This window comes from Arvicola amphibius, chromosome 1 (assembly GCF_903992535.2).
Source record: "Arvicola amphibius chromosome 1, mArvAmp1.2, whole genome shotgun sequence".
Classification (NCBI taxonomy): domain Eukaryota; kingdom Metazoa; phylum Chordata; class Mammalia; order Rodentia; family Cricetidae; genus Arvicola; species Arvicola amphibius.
The window spans coordinates 136713990-136735515 of record NC_052047.1 but is presented as its reverse complement, the minus strand read 5'-3'; the positions used below and the strand labels follow the sequence as shown (position 1 = coordinate 136735515).

General features: G+C 49.1%; 1 protein-coding gene across 2 annotated transcripts in view; it reads right to left on the bottom strand.

The window, feature by feature from the left end:
• Dock1 (dedicator of cytokinesis 1) overlaps window positions 1-6301 on the bottom strand; it is a 504121-nt gene extending 497820 nt beyond the window's left edge. For both annotated transcript variants that reach the window (XM_038330219.1, XM_038330227.1), the window contains exon 1: window positions 6156-6301. In XM_038330219.1, the coding sequence (XP_038186147.1) occupies window positions 6156-6201 (46 nt within the window). In that variant the 5' untranslated portion in view covers window positions 6202-6301. The remainder of the gene's footprint in view (window positions 1-6155) is intronic.
• Window positions 6302-21526: the final 15225 nt, after the last annotated feature.

Here is a 21526-nt window from a genome sequence, read left to right as displayed (position 1 = left end):
GGGTCGAGTAAGAGACTCTGCCTCAAAACACAAAGTGGAGAGAGTGTAATAGAAAAAGACACCCAACAATGACCTCTAGTCTACACCTACACACACACACACACACACACACACACCAAGAAGAAAGAAAGAGGAGGGAGGGAGGGAGGGAGGTAGAGCTCAAGTCCTACTGAAAAGACCTGGTGGGTGCCCCCATATCCACAGAGGACTCAGCCAACTACATTCCCTGCGTTCACTGCCTGCAGCCACAGAGGCAAACAGTGACCCAGAAGCAGACTGAGACTGGTTCCCATGCCCTAACACAATCCTGGTCAGACAGGTAATATTTCAGAATGGAGGTCTAACAATCCAGTTTGGAGAAACACTATCTGTGCTCTGATTCCGTTTTTTCTGCAACTCTAGTGAATGAAACCATGTACGTTCCTACTTACTTGGGATCAAACCTAATATTTTACCTCAACGCAGCAGCCTGCTTGCCCCTCTATATAATGAAAGTGATCTCCATGCCCACCACCTCATCTGCCCTCACAGGGGTCTTTGGCTATTCAAGCATTTGAAGCAAAGACCACACGTCTACATGAATATGCTCCACGTTTCACACTAAACAAACAGGATTTTAAAGAATCACTTGCCTGGGATACATAGTAAGGCCAGCATAAGGAATTTGATAAAATTATGTCTTAAAATTAAAACAAACTGCCGGGTGGTGGTGACACACGCCTTTAATCCCAGCACTTGGGAGGCAGAAGCAGGCAGACCTCTGGGAATTCAAGGTCAGCCTGGTCTACAGAGCAAGTTCCAGGACAGGCTCCAAAGCTACAGAGAAAACACACACAAACTCAATTAAAACAAAGTTAAAAATCACCTTTTGAATGAACTCATTTTCCCAAGAACCATGTGCATTGTGTCTAAATAGGAAGTCCCTTATTTCTCTTCTCTCTTTCTTTGGCTTTTTCCAAGACAGGATCTCACTATGTAGCTCTGGCTGTCCAGAAACTCCCTATGTAGACCAGGCTGGCTTCAAACTCACAGAGATCTGCTTGCTTCTGCCTCCTGTTATGCGGTATTTGTACACTGTGTGAAGATATATCACTGTGATTGGTTTAATAAAGAGCTAAATGGCAGGAAGAGATTAGGTGGGACAGAAAGGACTCTGGGAAGAAAGACAAGGAAGCAGAGCAAGCAAGATGTGTAGGAGGAGAGGTTAACAGCCACGAGTCACATGGCAGAACGTGTATTAACGTTAATGGGCTCCTTTACATTATAAAGGGCTAGTTAGGAACTAAGTTATAGGCCAAGGACTCATAATTAATAAAAAGCCTACGTGTTATTATTTGGGAGCTGACAGGACAAAAAAAGACTCATTACAGCCTCCCAAGTGCTAGGACTAAAGGCACTCACTACTACACCCGCTTTTTCTTGATTCCATTTCTAAAAGCTGTAACCTTATTAAATAATGAATAAAAGCAGAGGCCAGCAGGTAGTTAGTTGTTGGGGTAAAGGCACTAAGTATGATGACCTGAGTTTGATTGCTGGAACACACACAGTGGGAAGAGAAATTCAAGTCCTGCAAGCTGTCCTGTGATATCCACATTATCACCATGACCTGTGCATGCGAACACACGTACAAATACATACACAAACACTCACATATAAATAAAAAGAATAATGTTTTCTTAAAAATAAAACAATAGTTGCTTATATTGAGCAGTTGGTGCATGCCACTCCCACACTCTTGAGCACATGATCTCAATGACTCCTTGTAAGACTCAGAAAAAAGCAGGCTCAGCTCCACTCTACATATGTGGGATATCGAGGTTGAGGGTCACATTATGAGGGAAAGCCAAGAATAATTTAAGGTGTCCACCTTGTCAATGCCCTGGCCCAGCTGGGGATCTCTACCCGAAAGTGGTGGGTGAAGCATGCTGGGTTCACTATCTTCCTGACCCAAGCTGCTTTCCACACCACCTGCTCTGGTTTTCTACTGCTGCCACTACAAACCACCCCAGTTAGATCTCCTTAAACTCACCCAAGAGCATGGCTTCACACTTCTGCAACCAGAGGTCCTGGGTCTCAAAACAGAAGCACTGGCCAGCAAGGCTCCCACCAGCAAACTCCAGGAGGAATCTATGTCCTCATTTGGGGTATTTGCAGAAACATCCAGTTTTATGAGGTCGCACTGCCTGGCAGTCCTCAGCTCTCTGGGACCTCAGTCTTGTCCCTGCAAGTGAGCCCCTATGTCTTGGGGCCAGCAGCTGCCCATCAAGTCATTATCTGGTTTGGAACTTGACTTCCCATTCTACGTGTCTCTGTTCCCACTCCTTCTGCCAAGACCATGAGACTCCATCCCAAACTTCGTGAGCTTAGTCACCCCTATAAAGTATCTCTTCTGTATTAGCATATCACAATTCACAAGATGGAGAGATCTGGCTGTGCACACCTCTATGGCCCTTGCTCCACCTTCCACAACTGTGCACACACTGTCCCCAAGTGTGCCTCTAGCCCATGTGAGATCCTGAAAAACAGGAGCTGTCAAAATGTATTAATTCCAGAACACAGGATCCTGCCAGATCTGAGGTGATGGGAAGATCACCTGGCCCTTGGTATGACAGCTAAATCAAGGCTTATGCCTGCATGAATAAGCCAGATCCTTAAACATGACCCACCAAATCAAGCCTACAAGAGAAAGAGAGAGAGAAAGCCAGCTGGCAGCCTTCACAAGCAGCAACCCCACGAAATGAACCATGGAAACCCCCATTTCCTGTCCACATATCAGCCATTTACTCTCATCTCTACATTTCCGAAATAAATGAATAAATAAATAAATAAATAAAATAACTGGAGTGTCTCATTTACAAACAATGCTCTAAGAGTCCCCAGGCTCTTCTGAACAATGAGCTGTGATTCATGTTTCCAAAAAAGATGTCCTTTGATCATTTTCTTTCCTTCTCCCTCGTGATTCATTCATGGGCCAAGTGGCTTGAGTAGAAGTGGGGTCCACCCACCAGAACCTCAGGAGAGAAACACAGGCCTGTTGTTAAGGCTTCCAAAGAGAATGCTGAGGCTGGTATGGGGGATCTTTAGTAACTTTCCCTTAGGGAAAAACAGGCAATCACCATACATACAGGAACTCCATCCTTCCCAGTGAACATCCGCCCTGGGAACCACTAAGATCCTCCGAATGCCAACTGTCAGAACTGCAGAGAGCAGGGAGGCCTCTGTTGGTCCATCCTTGACTTCCCTCCACTCTGACACATCCTCGAGACTCTAATCATCAAGGTGCCTTCTGACACCTTGTTACCCCCCAGCTCAGCTGTTTACATCATCCCCATGAAGACAGACACAGCTCCACCCTCTCCTACGCCAGTCAGTCTTCCACACTTTTACTGGAATTTGCTACCAAAAAACCGCCCTAGACCAGCAGTTGTCAGGCTGTGGGTCGCAATCCCTTTGGGGGCCAAAGGAGCCTTTCATAGGGATCAAAGATCAGATATCCTACATGTCAGATATTTAATTATGAATCATAACCGTAGCAAAATTACAGTCATGAAGAGCAATGAAAATAATTTTATGGTTGGGGTCAGCACAACATGAGGAAGTGTATTAAAGAGTCGCAGCGTTTAGGAGGACTGAGAACCACTTAGACTCTTCTCCTCTGAGAACTTTCCAAAATAGTTTTAAGATCAATGTATTAGCAAAAGCCACGATGTTAGAAGCCATATCCAAGAGCGACTTCTGGAAGGTGTGTGACCTAACAGGGAAAATGACAGCCTCCTGGGCTGTTTATGTCCTCCTCTGGAGGGAGACCCTCCTGACCCTCTAGAGGAATGTCCCCCCATCTTCTCCAGGTAAAGTCACATTATAGAACTACAGAAGGCTCACTGACAACATCCAGGCCACTATGGGAATCGGATACTACAGTGTAATGTATTGGCCCACCCCCTCACCCCCAGGGATGTATCTCTCTCTCTCTCTCTCTCTCTCTCTCTCTCTCTCTCTCTCTCTCTCTCTCTCTCTCTCTCTCTCTCTGTTTCTCTCAACTGAAGCCCCTACACTCAACAAAAGAACCCACAGACTTCGTTGCTAAATTTGCAAGTTTTCCTGGCTTTTCTCTCAAAAAAATGTGACTTTTTTTTCCTTCTTGAGGTAAAGATACCATGTACCTCAGGCTGCCCTCAAACACTATGATAGAGAGGGTGACCAACTTCTGATCCTCCTGCCTCCACTTCCCAAGTTCCAGCTTTCCAGGTATGCACCACCCTGCACTACAAACTGAGTTTATGTGGTTGGTACAAGGGTTCAAGTTCCCTCCCAGCACCCCCAGCTGTTACCTTTCCTGTCTACCACCCTCCACCCCTACAGCTACTGAGATCTCCAGCCTGCCTGCTTCTTTCTCTCAAATGCCAATGAAACAGTCTTCCATTTTTTCCTTTAAAAGGTGGCAGGGGGAGGGAGGTCAGACTCACTATGTGGGATGGCACATGCCTTTAAACCTAGCACTCAGGAGGCAGAGACAAGTAGATCTCTGTGTTTATGGAGCCAGCTTGGTCTACACATAAGTCCCATAGTGGAACTCCATCTCACAAAATAGACAAAATCAAAGTAGTACACTCCCTTACCCAATGATCACAGGCCATGGTAGCAACTGTACCAGAACAGGGTTGAATGTAAGTCCATTGCTGCCAGGGTTCAAACCCAGAGTGCTCCCATTACTAGCTATACTTACACAGCAAGGATGAAGGGCAAGCAGCAACTTTCTCCACCATGGAGTGACTCCCCTGCAGGAGCCAGCATCCCTCCTTCCTCACTGCTTCCAGAACATCTTATGCCAGTTTCTCCCCACTCCTTTTCCTCTTCTAGCTGTTCCTTGAATAGTCCTGGGCAATCCCAGGAGAGAATTCACTGCCGCCACACCCCAAAGTCCTAAGTGGAATCCCCATCCTAAATTAGATGCAGATGGATGGAGCTCTAACAGCCTATGCCCCATAAAGAGCCCATTAGGAGGTACACAGCACGCTTGTTAGCTCCTTGCACACCCCATCCACCCTCAGAAAGCCCAGCTCTGCCATATGCCTCAGGAAGGTCTGCCAAGTGCAGACGGAGCACAGCCCCTGTGTTCCCAAAGCAACGAAGCCCTCCAAACCTGCCTGCGGGCCTAGACGGGAGGGAATGGCCCTAGGCGTTCCCAGCCCTGCCTCCACGGCCACAATCCCTGACACACTACAGAAATAAGTATCTGGAGTTCACGGGAGGGACACAGCCTTGTAGATCGGGAGTCTCCAGGAAGTTTCCAGTCAGCGGGCTGGGACATGATCTAGGCCTGCAAGAAGTGCTAAAGGCATGCCTGGAACAGACAGCGGCTGAGAAGGTGCCCTAGGGCAGCCCTTAGGGTGGAAGGCAGCAAGCTACTGAAATGCTTGTCTGCAATTTAGGGAATCCCCTCAGGTGAGGCTGGGTGTCTAACGGCTCCTTGGGAAAAGAGTCTGAAAACAAAATAATAAGATCTGGAATCCCAGCGAGCCCTGCGGCCTAGAGAACCCTGATATTTGATGGGGACGAACCAGGGAAGACAGGGTCTGCAGGGCCCAGGACTGACCGGCCACTGAGGAAAGCCGGGCTCCCTGGAGTGTGTACTGAGTCAAACATAAGCTTGCAACTCGACTCCCTCCACCCCCTCTGGAAGCGACAAAGAGTCAAAACCAGGTCCCCGCCCTCGAGGCCGGTTTCCAAGGCCTGGGAACACTAGAGCACCCTGGTGCCCCCAGACTCCGAGGCGGGAAAAGCGGCACCAACCCAGCCCGGGTGCAGCGGCCACTCCCCACGCGGACAAGAGGGGCTTCTCAGAGCCCAGCACAGCACAATGAAGTGTCCACCCGGAGTCCCGGATGCCAAACAGAAGTTTCCCGAAGAAGCCAAAACGCACGCAAACAATGACCCCGGAGGCCCCGCGCGCGCCGGACCACACGGGACGAGGACAGAGCGAGTGAGCGGGAATGAAGAGCGTGGTGACCTCCCAACCCAGAGGGTCCCCGGATTCCCTGCACGGACTTCAGCCCCGGGCGGGGCGGGCCGGGCTCCGCACCGCGCGGCAACAGGCTGGGCGCCGTGACGGGGAAGTTGCGCGCGGGGCGGGCGCGGGGCGGCGCGCTGCTCACCCACGCCGTACTTCTCCTCTCGCTTGGTGGGGACCCAGCGCGTCATGGTGGCGCGGGCCGCAGCCCCCGGGAGCCGCCGCCGCTACCGCCGCTGCTCGGGCAGGAAACTCTGCGCCTAGGCCGCCATCTTCCATTCCCTCCCCGCCGCGACAGGATGGGGAGGAAAAAGTTTGCGGCGGAGGCGGTGTCATGTGGGACGGGGCGGGCGGAGCGTCGCGGGCCGGATGGGAAAAGGCCGGGAGCGCCGGCGAGAGGCGGGACGGCGGCCCGTTGTAACCCGCCCAGGCGCGCGTGCATTGGGCTCAGCCCGCCGCGTCCCTCGAGGGACCCCGGCCGCTGCCCCGAGCCTGCGGACGTCCTGTACTCTGCGCTGTGCGACCCGCATCCTCTACTCTTCGCTGAACACCGTGCACCTCGCACTCTACTCTGCCCTCACCCTACACCCCTCTACTCCGCACCGCACCCAGCACTCTTTATCACGTACTCTATATGGAACACCGTGCACCCTGCACACTCTGCACCCAGCACGGCTCAGAGGCGCTGTCTTTGCATAATTCGCTTGTGGCCCAGGCCCTTGCAGCCTTCCAGGCCTAGACCTAACACGAATAGTGGAGGGTTAGTGCAGAGTCAAACACCACACACACATTAACTGCTGTGCGGAACCCCAGTTTCTGTTCTGGTGGAGAGCGCCGGAGAAAAATTAGGAGTTCTTCGTGATGCATTCATTCATTCATCTATTGAGCAAAGGTGAAGTGGGCACCTATTTTACCGGGGGCTGAGCACACTGAGCGCACTAAGCACACCTGGTAGTTGATGGGAGAGGTGGTGCCCAAGTACCATCAGCACTAGTTAGAGAGACCTAGGAAACCCCTTTGCAGCACCTGGGTGCTTTCTAACAGCAGAGCTCCCTTTGAGTGTTGAGGGCCCAGAGCTGCAGAGAGGCCCCCTGCCTGCAGTAACTTTGGGGCATTCAGTAGGACCTCGGCATACTGAAGTGGGGAAAGAGAGGAAGTGGGAAGAGCTGCTGGCAGAGAAAGGAAGCCAGGCCAAGCTTAGACTCCAACCTCCTAGCAACCATAATTTGAAGGAGGCTGCTCTCAGACTCACCCAGGGCCAGGCCACAAGTGCAAAACTTCCTAGTTCTTCAGGGCCTGCACACAGACAACCCCCAAGTTTGCACTAGAATCCAAGAAAAGGTTAAAAGTAGGGGAAAGGGTGGGAGGGGGGCCTCCGGTCCACGGCTGCCCATTAGAAGGGATCAAGGGGATCCCCTCTCTTTTACCGTGTGCCCCCTCTCCCTTGTATCCAAGAAACAATGACAGGCACAGTGACCTGGGAGCCTGCAGGGGCTGGAGGAGTGACAGCTGAAAGGGTTGAAGGCTACATAGTGCAATGATTGAATATCAGAACCAAAGAAGGGCCAGCTGCCCTGCTGCCGACAAGACCACCCTGGCCTGCAGCAGTCTTGTGCTCCCATCCAAAATGCAGCTTCAACAGCCAGGAGCTTCTAGAAGGAAGAGCCTCCCCAGTTCAGGAAAACGTGCAACTAAAGATTTCTAACCAAAGCCTCAGATTCATAGAAAGTCGCAGGTGCCTCTCACTGATAAGGAACTTCAGGGCCACGGAAGGAAATGGCCTGGGCTCACCTCCCATGTGGTCTCTGGCGTGCACTTAAACCCATCTGTGGCAATCAGAAACCTCAAGGGCTTAGGCCTTGTGGGTGTGGCCTGGTGACTCAGATTGCTCCAAGGAGAAGCCACTGAGGGTGCTAACCAGAAACCGGGTGCTCAGAGCTGAGTGGCAGGTGCCCACCTGCTCTGTCAGAAGGGTTTCCCTGAGAAAACTGTCTTAAGCCTAGACTTGAAGGATAAGCAGAAATGAATAAGGTAACGTGGGAGACTAACGTGCAAAGGGCCTATGGGGGAAGGAAGAATAATGGTCTTTTCGGGAAAGGAGAGGCCAGTAAGGCTAAAGCTCAGAGAATTGACTCACAGAGAAGCTCCGGGGGGGGCGGGGGAGAGCTTTCTAGGTCTTCCTGGGAATCTGGAACTCTGAAGAAAACTGGGAAGATGGATTTCAGGGGCACACACCATCACTCTCTTTTGTGCCTCATTTCAATTCTGCTTTTGAGGCTCCACCTAAGGAGAGATGGCTTGTGGTACAGAACAGCCAGGGGCCCGAGAACCGACAGTCCTTGAAAGCATGCCCTGCTGTGGCCAGCTGTGCAGTCACTCTGTAACTGCTTCTGCCCAATCCTCCTGTCGCTCCTGACAGCCCTACCCATGAGCCAGGGCTGCTGACACCAACCTTCCAGGTCATCCCGGAGCTCTCAAGAGAGGGTGTAGCTCTCTCAACTCAACGACAGACCTACAGCTCTTTGCCTCCTGTCTGTCCCGCCCTCCAGAGTCATTGTTCAATAGCCTCACTCTGATAAAAATGACTGGTGCAGGAGGTTGGGGAGGTGGGTCAATGGGGGAGGGCCTAATATCAAAGCAGGGGGATCTGACTTTGGATTCTCCCCCCACCCCCAGCAGCTACATAAAACGCTGAGCAAGGCAGCACACATCTGTAGCCCCACAGATGGAGAGCCAGAGACAGGCAGATCCCCTTGGGCTCCAGGTTTGTAAGAGACCTGGCCTCCAAATATGAGTTAGCCAGCCATTGAAGAACACGCCAAATGTGGACCTCTGCCTACACATGCACACATGTGCACAGGAGCATACGCCTTTGTGCACAGGCGCATACGCCCGAACAAATATACACCTACCACATACATATCATGACTGATACAGGATTTGCATGTTTTTGTAAGCCTGCCATACTAATAAATTTCTAAGTCAGGGTTTTAAAATTTATGCTGTATTGTATTATTTTATTACTTGGGGACCAAGGCATTTACCACAGCACACATGAGAAGGTCAGAAGACAACTTGCTGCAGTCAGTTCTCTCCTCCCACCGTGTGGGTCCCCGATATCAAACTCGGGTCAAGAGCTTGGCAGCAAGCAGCCTTACCTCACCTAGCCATTTCTTGGGCCTGTGAGTCAGAGTCATTAGGCTCCAGGTGGACCATGGCCATGTGTTTGAGACAATATTGTGGCTCAGAATAACACTCCTTGTCCTGTGGTCCCAAGAGCTCAGTATTCTCTGGTTCTATGAGCCTTGGGGCTGCCGTGGTGGCATTTTGAACTCCCGAACCACAGATCTCCTGCCAGGCATCACACCTATGCCACCACCTGGCTGAAGGACCCAGAGCTCCTGAAATCAGTAGTGCCGCTCTCCCTCAGCTAATGTAATCACAGGGTAGTGAGCCAGGGCTGCAGGGCATCCAGGATACATAGCCCAGTCACCCAGCCATCAACAGTGCAGACTAGCAACCTCCCAATGAAGCAGAGGCGTGGCAGAAGCAATGACCACCGTTACACTATTAATTTTAAATCTAGATTTCAAAAAAAAAAATTTTTAAGGGAGTCCCACTATACAGTTTAAAACTCAAAATCCTCCTGTCTCGGCCTCCCACATGCTGGGGTTACAAGTGTGAGTACCACTGTAGATTAGTTTTGTATGTGTGAGAGAGTTTCAGGTAGCCAAAGGTGCCCTCAAAATGGCTGTACAGCCAGCTGAAGATGGCCTTGAACTCCTGACCTACTGCCCCCACCTAGGACTATATGTCACTTTGCACAAATACTTTTAACTTGAACACCACTACTATGCAAACCCAGGAGGTAAAGTCAGCCAAAATCTGTCCTGGTAGAGGTACCAGAAGGCCACATGAGTCAATGGGGCCACGCTGGGAGAAGAACAGGTGAAACTGGGCATAAAGAGTCTATGCACAGAAGGAGACTAAGCGTAGCCAACGTGACTGCTGAAAGGAAAAGGGCCTTGGTGTCACAGCAGAGGCACGTGGTTGCTGGGCCATTGAGTGGCAGGTATGACCATGTCACCAGATAAACACTGTGGTCACAGTGTCATTATAAGCATGCTTCTTGGTCAAACCCCCAGTTTACAGAAACAGGAGATTGAGACACAAACGAGGGCTGGAGAGACATTCCCTGGATAAGGGCTCTTATCTGACAAGCTCGGGGGCCTGAGTACGAATCAAAATGGCTTCGTTGTTGTTATTTTTAAAGCCAGTCCTGTCTGCATAGGCCTGTCACACCAGCATAGGGGAGAGGCAGAGACAGGCAGCTCCTGATAGCTCCCTGGCCAGTGATCCTAGGCCAAAGCAGAAAAGCGTCTGGTTAGGTAAGAAACAGTCTCATAACAATAACGAGGAGCAGTAGAGGAAGACACGCCATATCCTGATCTGGCCTCCAATATGTAAAATGAGGCACTTGGTGAAAGATCTGTATTTTCATTTCCCTGCCTTCTCTGTGTGTTTGAAACTTCTCCTGCCGTGAGATCGAGGATGGGGGAGAGGAGGGGTGAGATTCAAGCCCACTTTAAGAAGCAGTGTCTGGGAGTGGCCACACAGCAGCAGCCTAAACTGGCCATGCTGACTGTGGGGGCCTTGCACTCAGCCAGCAGGTGCTATGTTTAGCGATCTCCATAAAGAAGAGTAAGGCTTAGCCCAGGCATTAAGCTTTTCCCAGCCACACAGAACAAATACAGTATTAGGTAGAGGATGCTGCGCGCTGCTGGTGTACCCTAGGGGCCTATGTGACGTGACTCTAAATGCAGCCAAAGCTCAGCTTCCCTGTACACAGGAAATGAGCTCTGATGGGGCCAGGGACAGTGGCAAAAGACCCTGCCTGGAATTGATGGAACTTTGAATCTAGGTGGCCAGGCCATCTTTGGGACCTCAGGCTCTTTCAAAGGGTTATGTTTGTTTCTAGAGTCCACCAGCGTTTTACCAAGACCTTGGTGTCTGTCCAACTCTGGCAAAGTTACGCGACCTCCCTCCTTCTGGGAGATTCACACAGGAAGGGCCCCGATGAAGCAGCAGTTTCCCCGGCCTGGGCAGACGAGGTTTAGAATGTGGGGCTTTAGAAGCAAGTACAGTGCATCCTATTGCTCCCCCATTCTCTCTAAGAAGGCAGACTCTGGACAGGGAACTCTGGGGAGCCCAAGGCTCACTGAGCAGAGGCGGGTTTGAAACTTCAGAGAAGCCATGCGGATTTATTTTTCTCAATACTGTGACAAAAGTTCTGAGAAAAGTGACTTAAAAGCATGTGGGTTTTGTGCATCAGCATGACAAAAGCTAGAGTCGGCAGAGGAAGAAGCCTCAAGGAAGGAAATGCTTCCGAGATCCAGCTTAAGGCATTTCCTAATTTAGTGGTGAAGGTGGGAGGGCCCAGCCCGTGATGGGTGGTGCCATCCCTGGACTGGTGGTCCTGGGTTCTGGAAAAGGGTAGGCTGAGCAAGCCAAGGGAAGCAAACCAATAAGCAGCACCTCTCCATGGCTTCTGCATCAGCTCCTGCCTCCAGGTTCCTGTCCTGTTTTACTTCCTGCCCTGACTCAATAGTAATGGTGTACCTTTATATGGAAGTGTAAGACAGATAAACCCTTTCTTCCCCAATTTGCTTTTAGTAATGGTGTTTCGTCACAGCAGCAGCAACTCTAAGTGGAACAAGTGCTCGGCTGTCTTTCTCCTTTTTTAATATTTATTTATTTAGTATACAATATGTGCCTTCAGGCCAGAAGAGGTCACCTGACCTCATTACAGGTGGTTGTGAGCCACCATGTGGTTGCTGGAATTGAACTCAGGACCTTTGGAATAGCAGGCAATGCTCTTAACCACTGAGCCATCTCTCCAGCTCTGTCTTTTGCCTTTTTTTAAGCAAGCTGATGGAATGACGCTACCTCCATTAGGTGGCTCTTCCTATCTCAGCAACCCTAACCTAGATAATCTCTCAGACACACACTGAGGTTTGTCTCTTAGTGGTTCTAGATCCTGTCAAATGAACTGCTAGCCAACTCTCCGTGGTGATGGGATTGGTAGGTCAGGGTCCCAAGGGAGGAGGAGGGATGGTTACCAGAGAGAGAGGGGGGAGGAAGATGCAGGATTTGGCTGAATATTGAGTGTGTAGACTAAAGCTCAACACCAGAGGCCCCTGCCAGAAGTGCTCTCAGAGTTGGCTCAGTCATGGAACTCTCCGGCAGCCAGCATGGTAAACGCTCCTCAGAGGCTACAATCTCCAAAGGAGGGCTCCCACCTTTGCAGAACGGCCAGCTCAGGAGTAAACCATGGGCTGCTCTGATCGGTAATAAAAACAGCATAGAGGCAATGTCAAGGCAATGAAGCCAAGCCCAAGGGACTTAAGTGAACCCTAGGACAAAGTCCAAGGATATGTTAATGGAGGTGTGATGACTAACACGCAACAACATAAAATTCATAATGTCAATTATTTGACTTTAAAAAATAGTTGGCCTCTCTCTCTCTCTCTCTCTCTCTCTCTCTCTCTCTCTCTGCCTTTCTTGAGAGGCAGCATCTGTCTCTCTTCTCCCCCCTTCTGCCTTTCCCCTCCATAACCCACTAAATAAACTCTATACCCAAACTCCCCTCCCCCAAAATCTGCCATGCAAAGAAACAGGAAAACATGTCCCTGAGCCAGGAGAGGGACAGTCAGAAACAGATGAAGAAATTTAAAAAGTCTAAAGATCGCAAATAAACTCTATATACCCCGAAAGAGAAGAAACTGTACCACAATGAGGTCAGTAATGAGACTGTACAAGTTCACCTCCCTGCTCATGAACGGCTCTTGGCTCATAGTGAGCACTCAGAGGCTGCCAGTTCCCTTCCCCACCCTGCTGGTTTCCCCTGGGTTCCTACACTTGAGCTGCGGAGACCTCCTGCTGCCACTCATCCTCATCCTCACCCAGCACTTCTCCAGAGATGGAGGATGTGGAGGGAAGAGCCCTGCTTCGGAGCCTGCTGCATCTGCAGCTTCCTCATCTGGTGTGAAGTCACCTCTATAAACAGCCACCAGAGATCACTAATGCAGCCCTTTGGGGAAGCTGCGCTAACAGTCATCATTCATTCTTCCTTAAAAGTTTTTTTTTTTTCCCTCAGAGCTGCCACTTTTCCTGTAGGGGAGTCCATCCTTGCGTGTTAGACTTCTGAGTATCACTTGCTCAGTAAACAAGCAAACACCAGCACGTGGGCTCGGGCCATGGATTTTCTCTGAGGACTGCAATACCGCTGAACCCAGGATGTCCTGATGTGTCCTCTACATCTTCCAGGCTGACCTCTTTGGCCAAAAATCCCTGCCAGCCCTTCAGGCCAGCCATTTAGTGTCCTGGCCACTATGGGCAGACTCAGGGGTGAGTCTGCCAGCCAGCTCTAACTCACAAACCTGGTTCATTGCCTGTCTGTGGATGCGACACAAGGCTTCAACATATCCGGGGGAAAGATTGTGCCACACCAGCTGGAGGGACCAGACAGAGTGGACATAAAGGTGGCATCTGAAGGTAAAGAGAAGACATGCCTTGACCATGTGTTACTCTGACTATGCAAGGCACAGTCAACAATCCTACTGGCTCCCTTTTTGAGGCTGTATAAGCTGCCTGAAGCTAGCCACTCTGGAAGGTCTACCACCTGGACCCTTTTCCAGAAGAGGACAAGCCCAAGATCCTCATACATTGGTAGACAAGCCCAGCATGTGCCTGACTATTCTCTTCCTCATTTCCTCCGCCCAGGAGCTTGGAAAGCCCAGCTTAGCAGGTGGAGATGAAGTCAGGGGTGAAGTGTAAGCTGATGATCACTTGTCCCTGCTTGCCCCTCACCCCAGGACCAGAAACACAGGCAATGAGAAAGTCACTTTGGGGCCAGTCCAGACACATACCCAGGTTCACTAGAAAGGCTCTGGACACACAGAATCCAACTCAGGTTGGTCACTTGCATGGGGACCTGCTTGCTAAGGCAGTGTGCAGGTCTGTAGGACTCAGCTGATGGCCAAGAGAAACTGAAGGTCAGAGAGGTGACAAGGGGATCTTCTATTCTTTTAATTATTGTTGTTTTTATTGAGCTATACATTTTTCTCCACTTCCTTGTCTTCCTCCCCTCTCCCCTTCTACCCTCTCCCTTGACCCCCACATTCCCAATTTATTCTGAAGATCTTGTCTTTTTCACCTTCCTGTGTAGATTCCTGTGTGTATCTCTTAGGCAGGTTTTAGCAGCTGTGGGATGCCTTGTGCTAGCAGGAGGGAAGGCCAGCCTCTGTGCTTCCCTCTGATAGAAAGCTGAGGCACATGCACCCAAAGCTAACGTTTACCCAGAACTTGCTGCCACAAGTTCTGAGAACTGAGATGCCTCTGTGGCCAGTTCCTGCATGTTTCTGGATGCTGTCTTAGGAACAGACCGAGCCAGGGGGATTTGAAGAATGAAGCATATGTAGTACATGCTGGATACGATGAGAATTAGACAGCTGTCTCCTGGCTCCCCCTCGAGCCTGTCCGCTGATGAGAGACCAGGTAGGTGTACACTGAAAGGTTAGGTTCCCTCCTGGACCTCCGCTTTGAACTGGAGGCACAAAGACCCCTCCCCTCCACCACCCCCAGCCCGAATAAGCACACAGATGTCTCACAAGGCTTTCCCAGGACTCCCTGCCTTTGACGCTGCTACAAAATTAGCTTTTCAAACTTCTATCACTGCTGAACTACACACAGAATTCGTTCCTATTTTAAGGAAAGCAAGCATTGTTTTTCTTTTGATAACCAGGAGAATAAAGCTGTTTTAAGAGAAAGGCGCTTCTGGTGGATTCTCGAAGCCTTTTCTTTGGGTAAGTGGAAACAGAAATGGAGGAATTCTGCAAGAGCAGCACCTGTTCAAGGGGTTTTTCTAAGGCTGTGTAGGCAGCTCCAGGTTCCCTTGAGACTGGCAGAATGGGGAGGGAGCAGAACCCATGCTTCAGGGGAAAGGGTTTCCCTTTATCCCATCCTTTGAACTGTGTAGGCCATAGGCAAGTGGAGCTGTAAAACGGCCTTCAGCTGCTAAAACCTAAGACAGTCAGGAGACAAAAGCCAAGCTTCTGTGTTCCTCTTGGAGCTGGCAAGGCCCTGGAACTCACCTATGACCTCCTGGTGTGTTTGTACTCTGCTTGTTTTGCATTCTTCATTCAGAGCAGAGCACGTGCTGTCTGTCTGTCTTTGTTTCCTGGGGTCTTTCCAGGCAGGCTGTGAAAGATGCTGGGTGTTAGCAGCCCTCCCTGGTGGCGTCTGTACTCAGCTGAACTCCACCATCCAGTCCTGATTGGTAGCATCCTCCTCCCTGTCTGCAGATGGACTGTTCTGCAATGATGCACACACACACACACACACACACACACACACACACACGATCTGGGCTTTCAGGATAGAGACAGAGTGGCTTGGCTTCAAAGACACCACTTCTTGCTTCTTGCTGGGTTTTCCTCACTTGCTGCTTCCCCTCGGCCTTTCCCAAACACTACCCTGCCCTCCATGCACCCCCAAACACAATTCCTACTTCTAGCACGACCCATAGGCAGCATGACCTAGCGCACATGTAAAGGGGGTTTGAGTCTTCAGAGAAGGAGAAAGCAAGAGAGTCAGGCAGAAGGAGTTGCTGACTGGGAGAGGACCTAAGCATGCTGCACTCTGATCTCTTCCAAGAGAGACAGATGAGAGTCATTAACTCACAGGACAGGAGTAAATGGGAGGGTGACAGGTGAGGGTCAGAGGTCACCTTCAACTTCTGGTGGCTGATTCTTGGAGCCTGTCCAAGTCTACAGACTCAGGCTGTGAGTGGCAAGATCTGCTCTGAGAGGGATTATTCTCTCCAATGGGCAGGAAAGCAGTCAACTAGACCACAGTGTGAGGAGACAATGGCCCACTGTTGTGAGCAAGAGTCCTCTGGGGCAAGCAGCAGTCATCTTGGGGCGTTCCATTGTGGCCTATTTAGGAGGGATTACCCCAGCTGGGCCTATTGACTGTTTCTATCCCTTCATGGAGGGTGAGGAGGGTCACCTAAGAATCTAGCAGCAACTATGCTCCAATCACACATGAACTCGGGAGTGGTTAGAATACATAGAGTGGGTAGGATTGTATGTGTGTTGTATACGGGAGGGGGGTGTCCATCTATGTAGCTATGGGAAAGCCTTATCCCTGTTGGGTGAAGGCTCTCTGGTGTGGCCTTTTGGAACACCCATACCCCTTTAACCTATGCTCTGTAAGGAAGCCCAATAAACTCATTGGTTCCCCCAAGTGAACTTTGGTGGAATTGAGCCTCAATTTGTCCTTAGAGCTTTAAGAGGAGAGATAAAAATTGCTTTTCCCTGGGAAGGAATTTAAGTAATACCCACACATTGGGGAAACCTCAGGAAGGGGTGTCGAGTGGCATATTTGTGCATGCCTATTTTGTTTTGCTCAGTACTAAGGCAGTGTTCCACCTCTGTGCCAAGCCCTCAGAACTACGTGGACACTCTTAACAGGATCTTTCAGGAAAACTTGTGGAAAGTGATGGGACCCAAGCTGAGACCTGAATGCTGAGGAGAATCACAAATGCCTTGGGAGCATAGCATTTGGAACTGAGACCTCCATGATACAAAGGCTCCCCTTCGGTTTATGGTGGCTCTCTTCTCCGGTGCTACAAGTGCTTATTTTCAGCTTCAGTGATGGGGCAAGGTAGAGGAACAGTAGCGAAGATCTTTCACCATGAGGGTAGGGCCTACTGTCAGTGCTAACCGGAGGGGAGCCTGAAGAGTGGGATGAGGGGAGGTCCTCCAACCCCAGCCCCATCCATTGACTCAATACATCCTGTAGTATATATATTTTAAGGATACACTTACATATGTCATGGAGTGACAATTATAACAGCAGAGCAGCTTAAGGTCTGGTGGGATTGTGTATAGTGGGGCTGCTGAAGGTCATGCACAGGAGATGCCTAAGGTCTGTGTAGCTGAGCCGCACCCTCTGCCTGTTGCCTACCATGTCAATAGCTCCTTTCCCCCGTGTCCAGTCATTCCTGCTCAGTTCACCAGCATCCTTCCTTGACCATCCAATCTCCAGGCTTGGTGCCAGGGCCAGAGTCTCCTTGGCTGGCTCAGGTCCCACCTTCGGGGTGACTTTTAGTAGCAAGATGGGATTACCATTTCCCAAGGAAATTCAAGAGCCTCAAATCGTCTTTCTAAGAAGATGCTGTCGAAGTGTGCATGTGTGAGAGTCCACATGTGTTCACACAGGTTCAGATGTGTGTGTGTGATTGCAGGTGCACACACGCACAGTACAGCCATTTGGTGACAGGGTCATCTCGGGTGTCAATCTTCACGTGCTTTCCACCATTCATTCATGTTAATAGGAGCTGCGGGCTTCGTTCCCACCCAGCTCCCACACGGCTAGCTTAGCCCCGGAAATAACAACACACAAACTGTATTTTTTTAAACACTGCCTGGCCCATTAGTTTCAGCCTCTTATTGGCTAACTCTCACATCTTGCTTAACCCATTTCTAATAATCTGTGAAGCACCACAAGGTGTGGTGGCTTACCAGGAAAGATCTGCTTCTGTCTCAGAGAGGAGAGGCATGGCAACTGACTGACTAGGCTTTCTTTTTTCCCAGCATTCTGCTCTGTCTACTCCGCCTACCTAATTTTCTGTCCTTTCAAAGGCCAAGGCAGTCCATTAACCAATGAAAGTAATACATAGACAGATGACCCACCTACATCACATTTAAGGCAAGGTCTTTCATGGCCTTGAACTTCGCCCCACAGTGATCACAGCCCTGCTCACAGGCTAGGCTACCTGGCCCTCAAGCTCCCAGCTTCCAGGGACCTACCAGTCTGCCCCTCCTACCACACCATCACAGGGATGGCATGTGTGCTGTACCACACCCAACCATGTATGTGGGTTCTAGGGACCGAATTCGGGTTCTCACACCTTTAAGGCCAGTGTTTTACTGGCTGAGCCATATCACAGCTCAGAAAGAAGCCAGTTTTTGTTCTGTTGAAGAAAAGCCAGTGAGTCCTGTCCTGGGAGAAGGAACCACAATGTATGTTTGAGTCTCATTTTTGAAAGCTGAAAAGGCCACAGTGAGCCATGAAAAAAAACTGAACAAGTAAAGGAGTCTCATTCCAGTATAGGGCACAGTTCCTGGAGGCTTTGCTGCCTCCTTCTTTTCTTGGAATAGTTGTTTACTGGAGTATAGAAAAGAACATGAGACACAGGAGGTTTTAGCTTTCAGAATAGAAATCGTCCTCCAGGTGGACTCCTGGTTTGGTTTGGTTTTTAAATCTTTTTATTGAAAAATACTGTGGTGGTTAGTGTTTGGTCAACTTGACATAAATCAGAATCACCTGAGCAGATGGTATCTGAATTTAGAAAATGCCTCTATCAGATTGCTTGTAGGCAAGTATGTAGGGCATTTTACTGATACCCTGCGTCAATTCTTGATTAATGATTGATTGATGTGCGGGAGCTCAGCTCACTGTGTACCCAGAAGCAGGTAGTCCTAGAGAGTGAGAGTATAAACCTAGTAAGTCATAGCGCGCAAATCAGCAAGCAGCATCCCTCCACAGCTTCTGTTCTGGTCCTGCCAACTTCCCTTCACGATGGACCCGAAGCTGTAAGATGAAATGAACCCTTTCCTCCCCGAGATGGTTTTGGTCAGTGTTTTGTTACAGCAATAGAAAGGAAATTAGGACAAATATCAAATAGAGAAACTGTCACAAATCAACTCTCGGAGAATTATAACAAAACAAATATAGCCAGACTCAGAACTGTAACTCGGCCAGCCACTCACTCCCAGAAGGTTCCCCCACATACCTGTGCCTGTCATAGTCCCTCTCTGGTCCATAGAAGCATTATCCTAACTTTTCTAAGTTTCTTATAATTTTTGTTGTTGCTGAGAACTCACTATGTTGCACTGATTGGCTTTGAACTCAGAGCCATCCTTCTGCCTCAATATCTTCGGCAAATAAAGTACATTTATTACAGATATGCTCTACCATGCTTGCCTGTTTTTCTGTTTTGTTTTGTCTTTTGGTTTTTGTTGTTGGTGGTGTTTTGTTATACCTTTACCACCTAAGTGTGAATCTGCTCTGGTTTAGATGCAGTTTATCCCCACATAGGTTCATACACTAGAATAAGGACCAAGTGGGCTAGTGCTAAGGCGGTGGAACCCAGAAGGGGTGGGGCTTAATGGGTTATTAGACCTTGGAATACCACTCAAGGGATACATGCCTGTCTGTGGAGAAAGGGTTGTGAAAAGGTGAGGCCACCTCCCATCCCGGTCCCTCTGCTACTGAGCCTTTTCTCTGATTCTACTCAATGCTGGGAAACCAGCACGCATGCTGTTTGCTGCTTTTGGGCCCAATCATTTTTGAAGTTTCACTTGGAATGGATTTTGAAAAAGCTATTCCCATCATAAGCTAGGTTCCACAGTGAGATGATTTATTTGGCAAAGAAATCACACTAATTTTTTCTTTCCACTGTCATCTTTTCCATGTAAAGGGTTTGTCCTGCCACACTCCAGATGTAGTCGTTTTTATTAAGAAGATGTTGCGACGTTATGGGTTTACACTAAGTGATCCTTTGCTCTTGTTTTTGTTTGAAGGTTCTGGGGATTGAACCCATGACCTTGGCATGCTAGGCAAGTGTTCTACCACTGAGCTATAGCTTCAGTATCTTAACGTTTTATTTTGAGATGTGGACTAAGTAATTTGCCCAGGTAGGCCTTGAATTTACACTCTCTTGCTTCAGACTCCTAAGTAGTTGGGACCACAGAACCTGTGCCTCTAGGCCTAGCTCTTCCCATATATGATCACGCTTGGTGCTCATGGCCCCATCTTTCATCAGTGAATATCAGTTCACATTGGTTCCTGGCTTCTTGGGGTATGATGTTAGCCGTCTTCAAAAGCTTTGACAGCTTCCATACAGGCTGGCTTTAAATGATATTACAGGACAATTGTGTTTTCTATGACAGACCCATAGTCAGTCACTTCTTCAGGAAGCACTAATGTCTTTCAGTGAGTCAAAAAGACTGTGAGCTCTGAGGAAGCTCGTTACTATTAGATTTTTATTTTGAGGTGTTGTGGACGGAACCCAGACATGGTATTTGCTTGGCAAGTCCCCTACCATTAAGCTGGCCCAAGCCTTTGAAGAGTTATTTTTTCTAAGCCTTCTGAGTAGTTCGATTGAGAAAAGAGCTTTCCTATATTGATATTAACCTTCTTACTCAGGTGCCAAGTGAGAGAATGTGACATGGGTCTCCTCCAGCCCTTTGTTGCTATTCCTAGGCTTCACTTCATCTATTTGTACTCATTTATTTTTGATGCTGATAGTCCTCATGCCAAAGGACATAGAAGACAAAAGAATTTAATATACTGTATGTGATATGGCTAATTCTGGTCATCAACTCGGTGAAACTTAGAATCAGCCTGGAGACAGACCTGTGGAGATTTCCATGAGGATGTTTCTGGGGAGGATTTACAACAGACAGAAGGCACACCCTCAAAATGAGCAGCACTTTCCAATGAACAGGACAGAGAGAAACAAGAGGTCCGAGAAAAGAGCAGCGTTGCCTGGCTAGCTTTGTTTCTCCTTCCTGAGTGACGATTTCTGCCACTGCTGCTTCTGCTATGGGTACCACTGATGCTGCTGGTTGGATGCCACTGATGCTATCCTCTGCTGCCCTCTTTCTCTACTAGACCCCTCTGAAAGAGCTGGTGGCAACACTAGGTTCACAATCATGTATGTGCATATTTGAAATACAGTTTTGCAGGGTATAAAAATTCGTGGCTTAGCACTCATTCTCACCTGCTAGTCAAGGGAGTCTTTCTGTTGATTTTCACCACAAACAAACCTTCTTGTAAGCCCTATTGGAGGTGTTTTAAAGATATGTAATCTTAGGAGTATGGTCATTTGCTGTGGGACAATGGTTTTATCCTGTAAAGATTTGTTTCTTGTATTTGTTTAATAAAATGCTGATTGGCCAGTAGCCAGGCAGGAAGCATAGATGGGATGACCAGGTAGGAAGTAGAGGCGGGACAATGAGAACAGGAGAATTTTGGGAAAAGGAAAGATGCAGTCTGCAGTCATCATCCAGACACAGAGGAAGCAAGATGTGACTGTCTCGTTGAAAAAGGTAACTGGCTAACACAGACAAGAATTATGGGCTAATATAAGTTGTAAGAGTTAATAAGAAGCTAATAGGCCAACCAGTTTATGATTGATGTAGACCTCTGAGTGTTTCTTTGGTACTGAATGGCTGCGGGGCCTGGTGGGACAGAAACCTCAGTCAACAGAAAATAGTTTTTCACGTTCATAAGATTTTTTCTTAGAGGCTCAAAGCTTCTGTTCATGTCTGTGCTTTCAACTCAGCTTTTTCAGCTGCCGGTGCCTTGCAGTTGGTCGTTAGAGACAGGAGACACTGATGGGCAGCACACACTCTCAATGAACACTTGGACATATCTTTTGCTTAT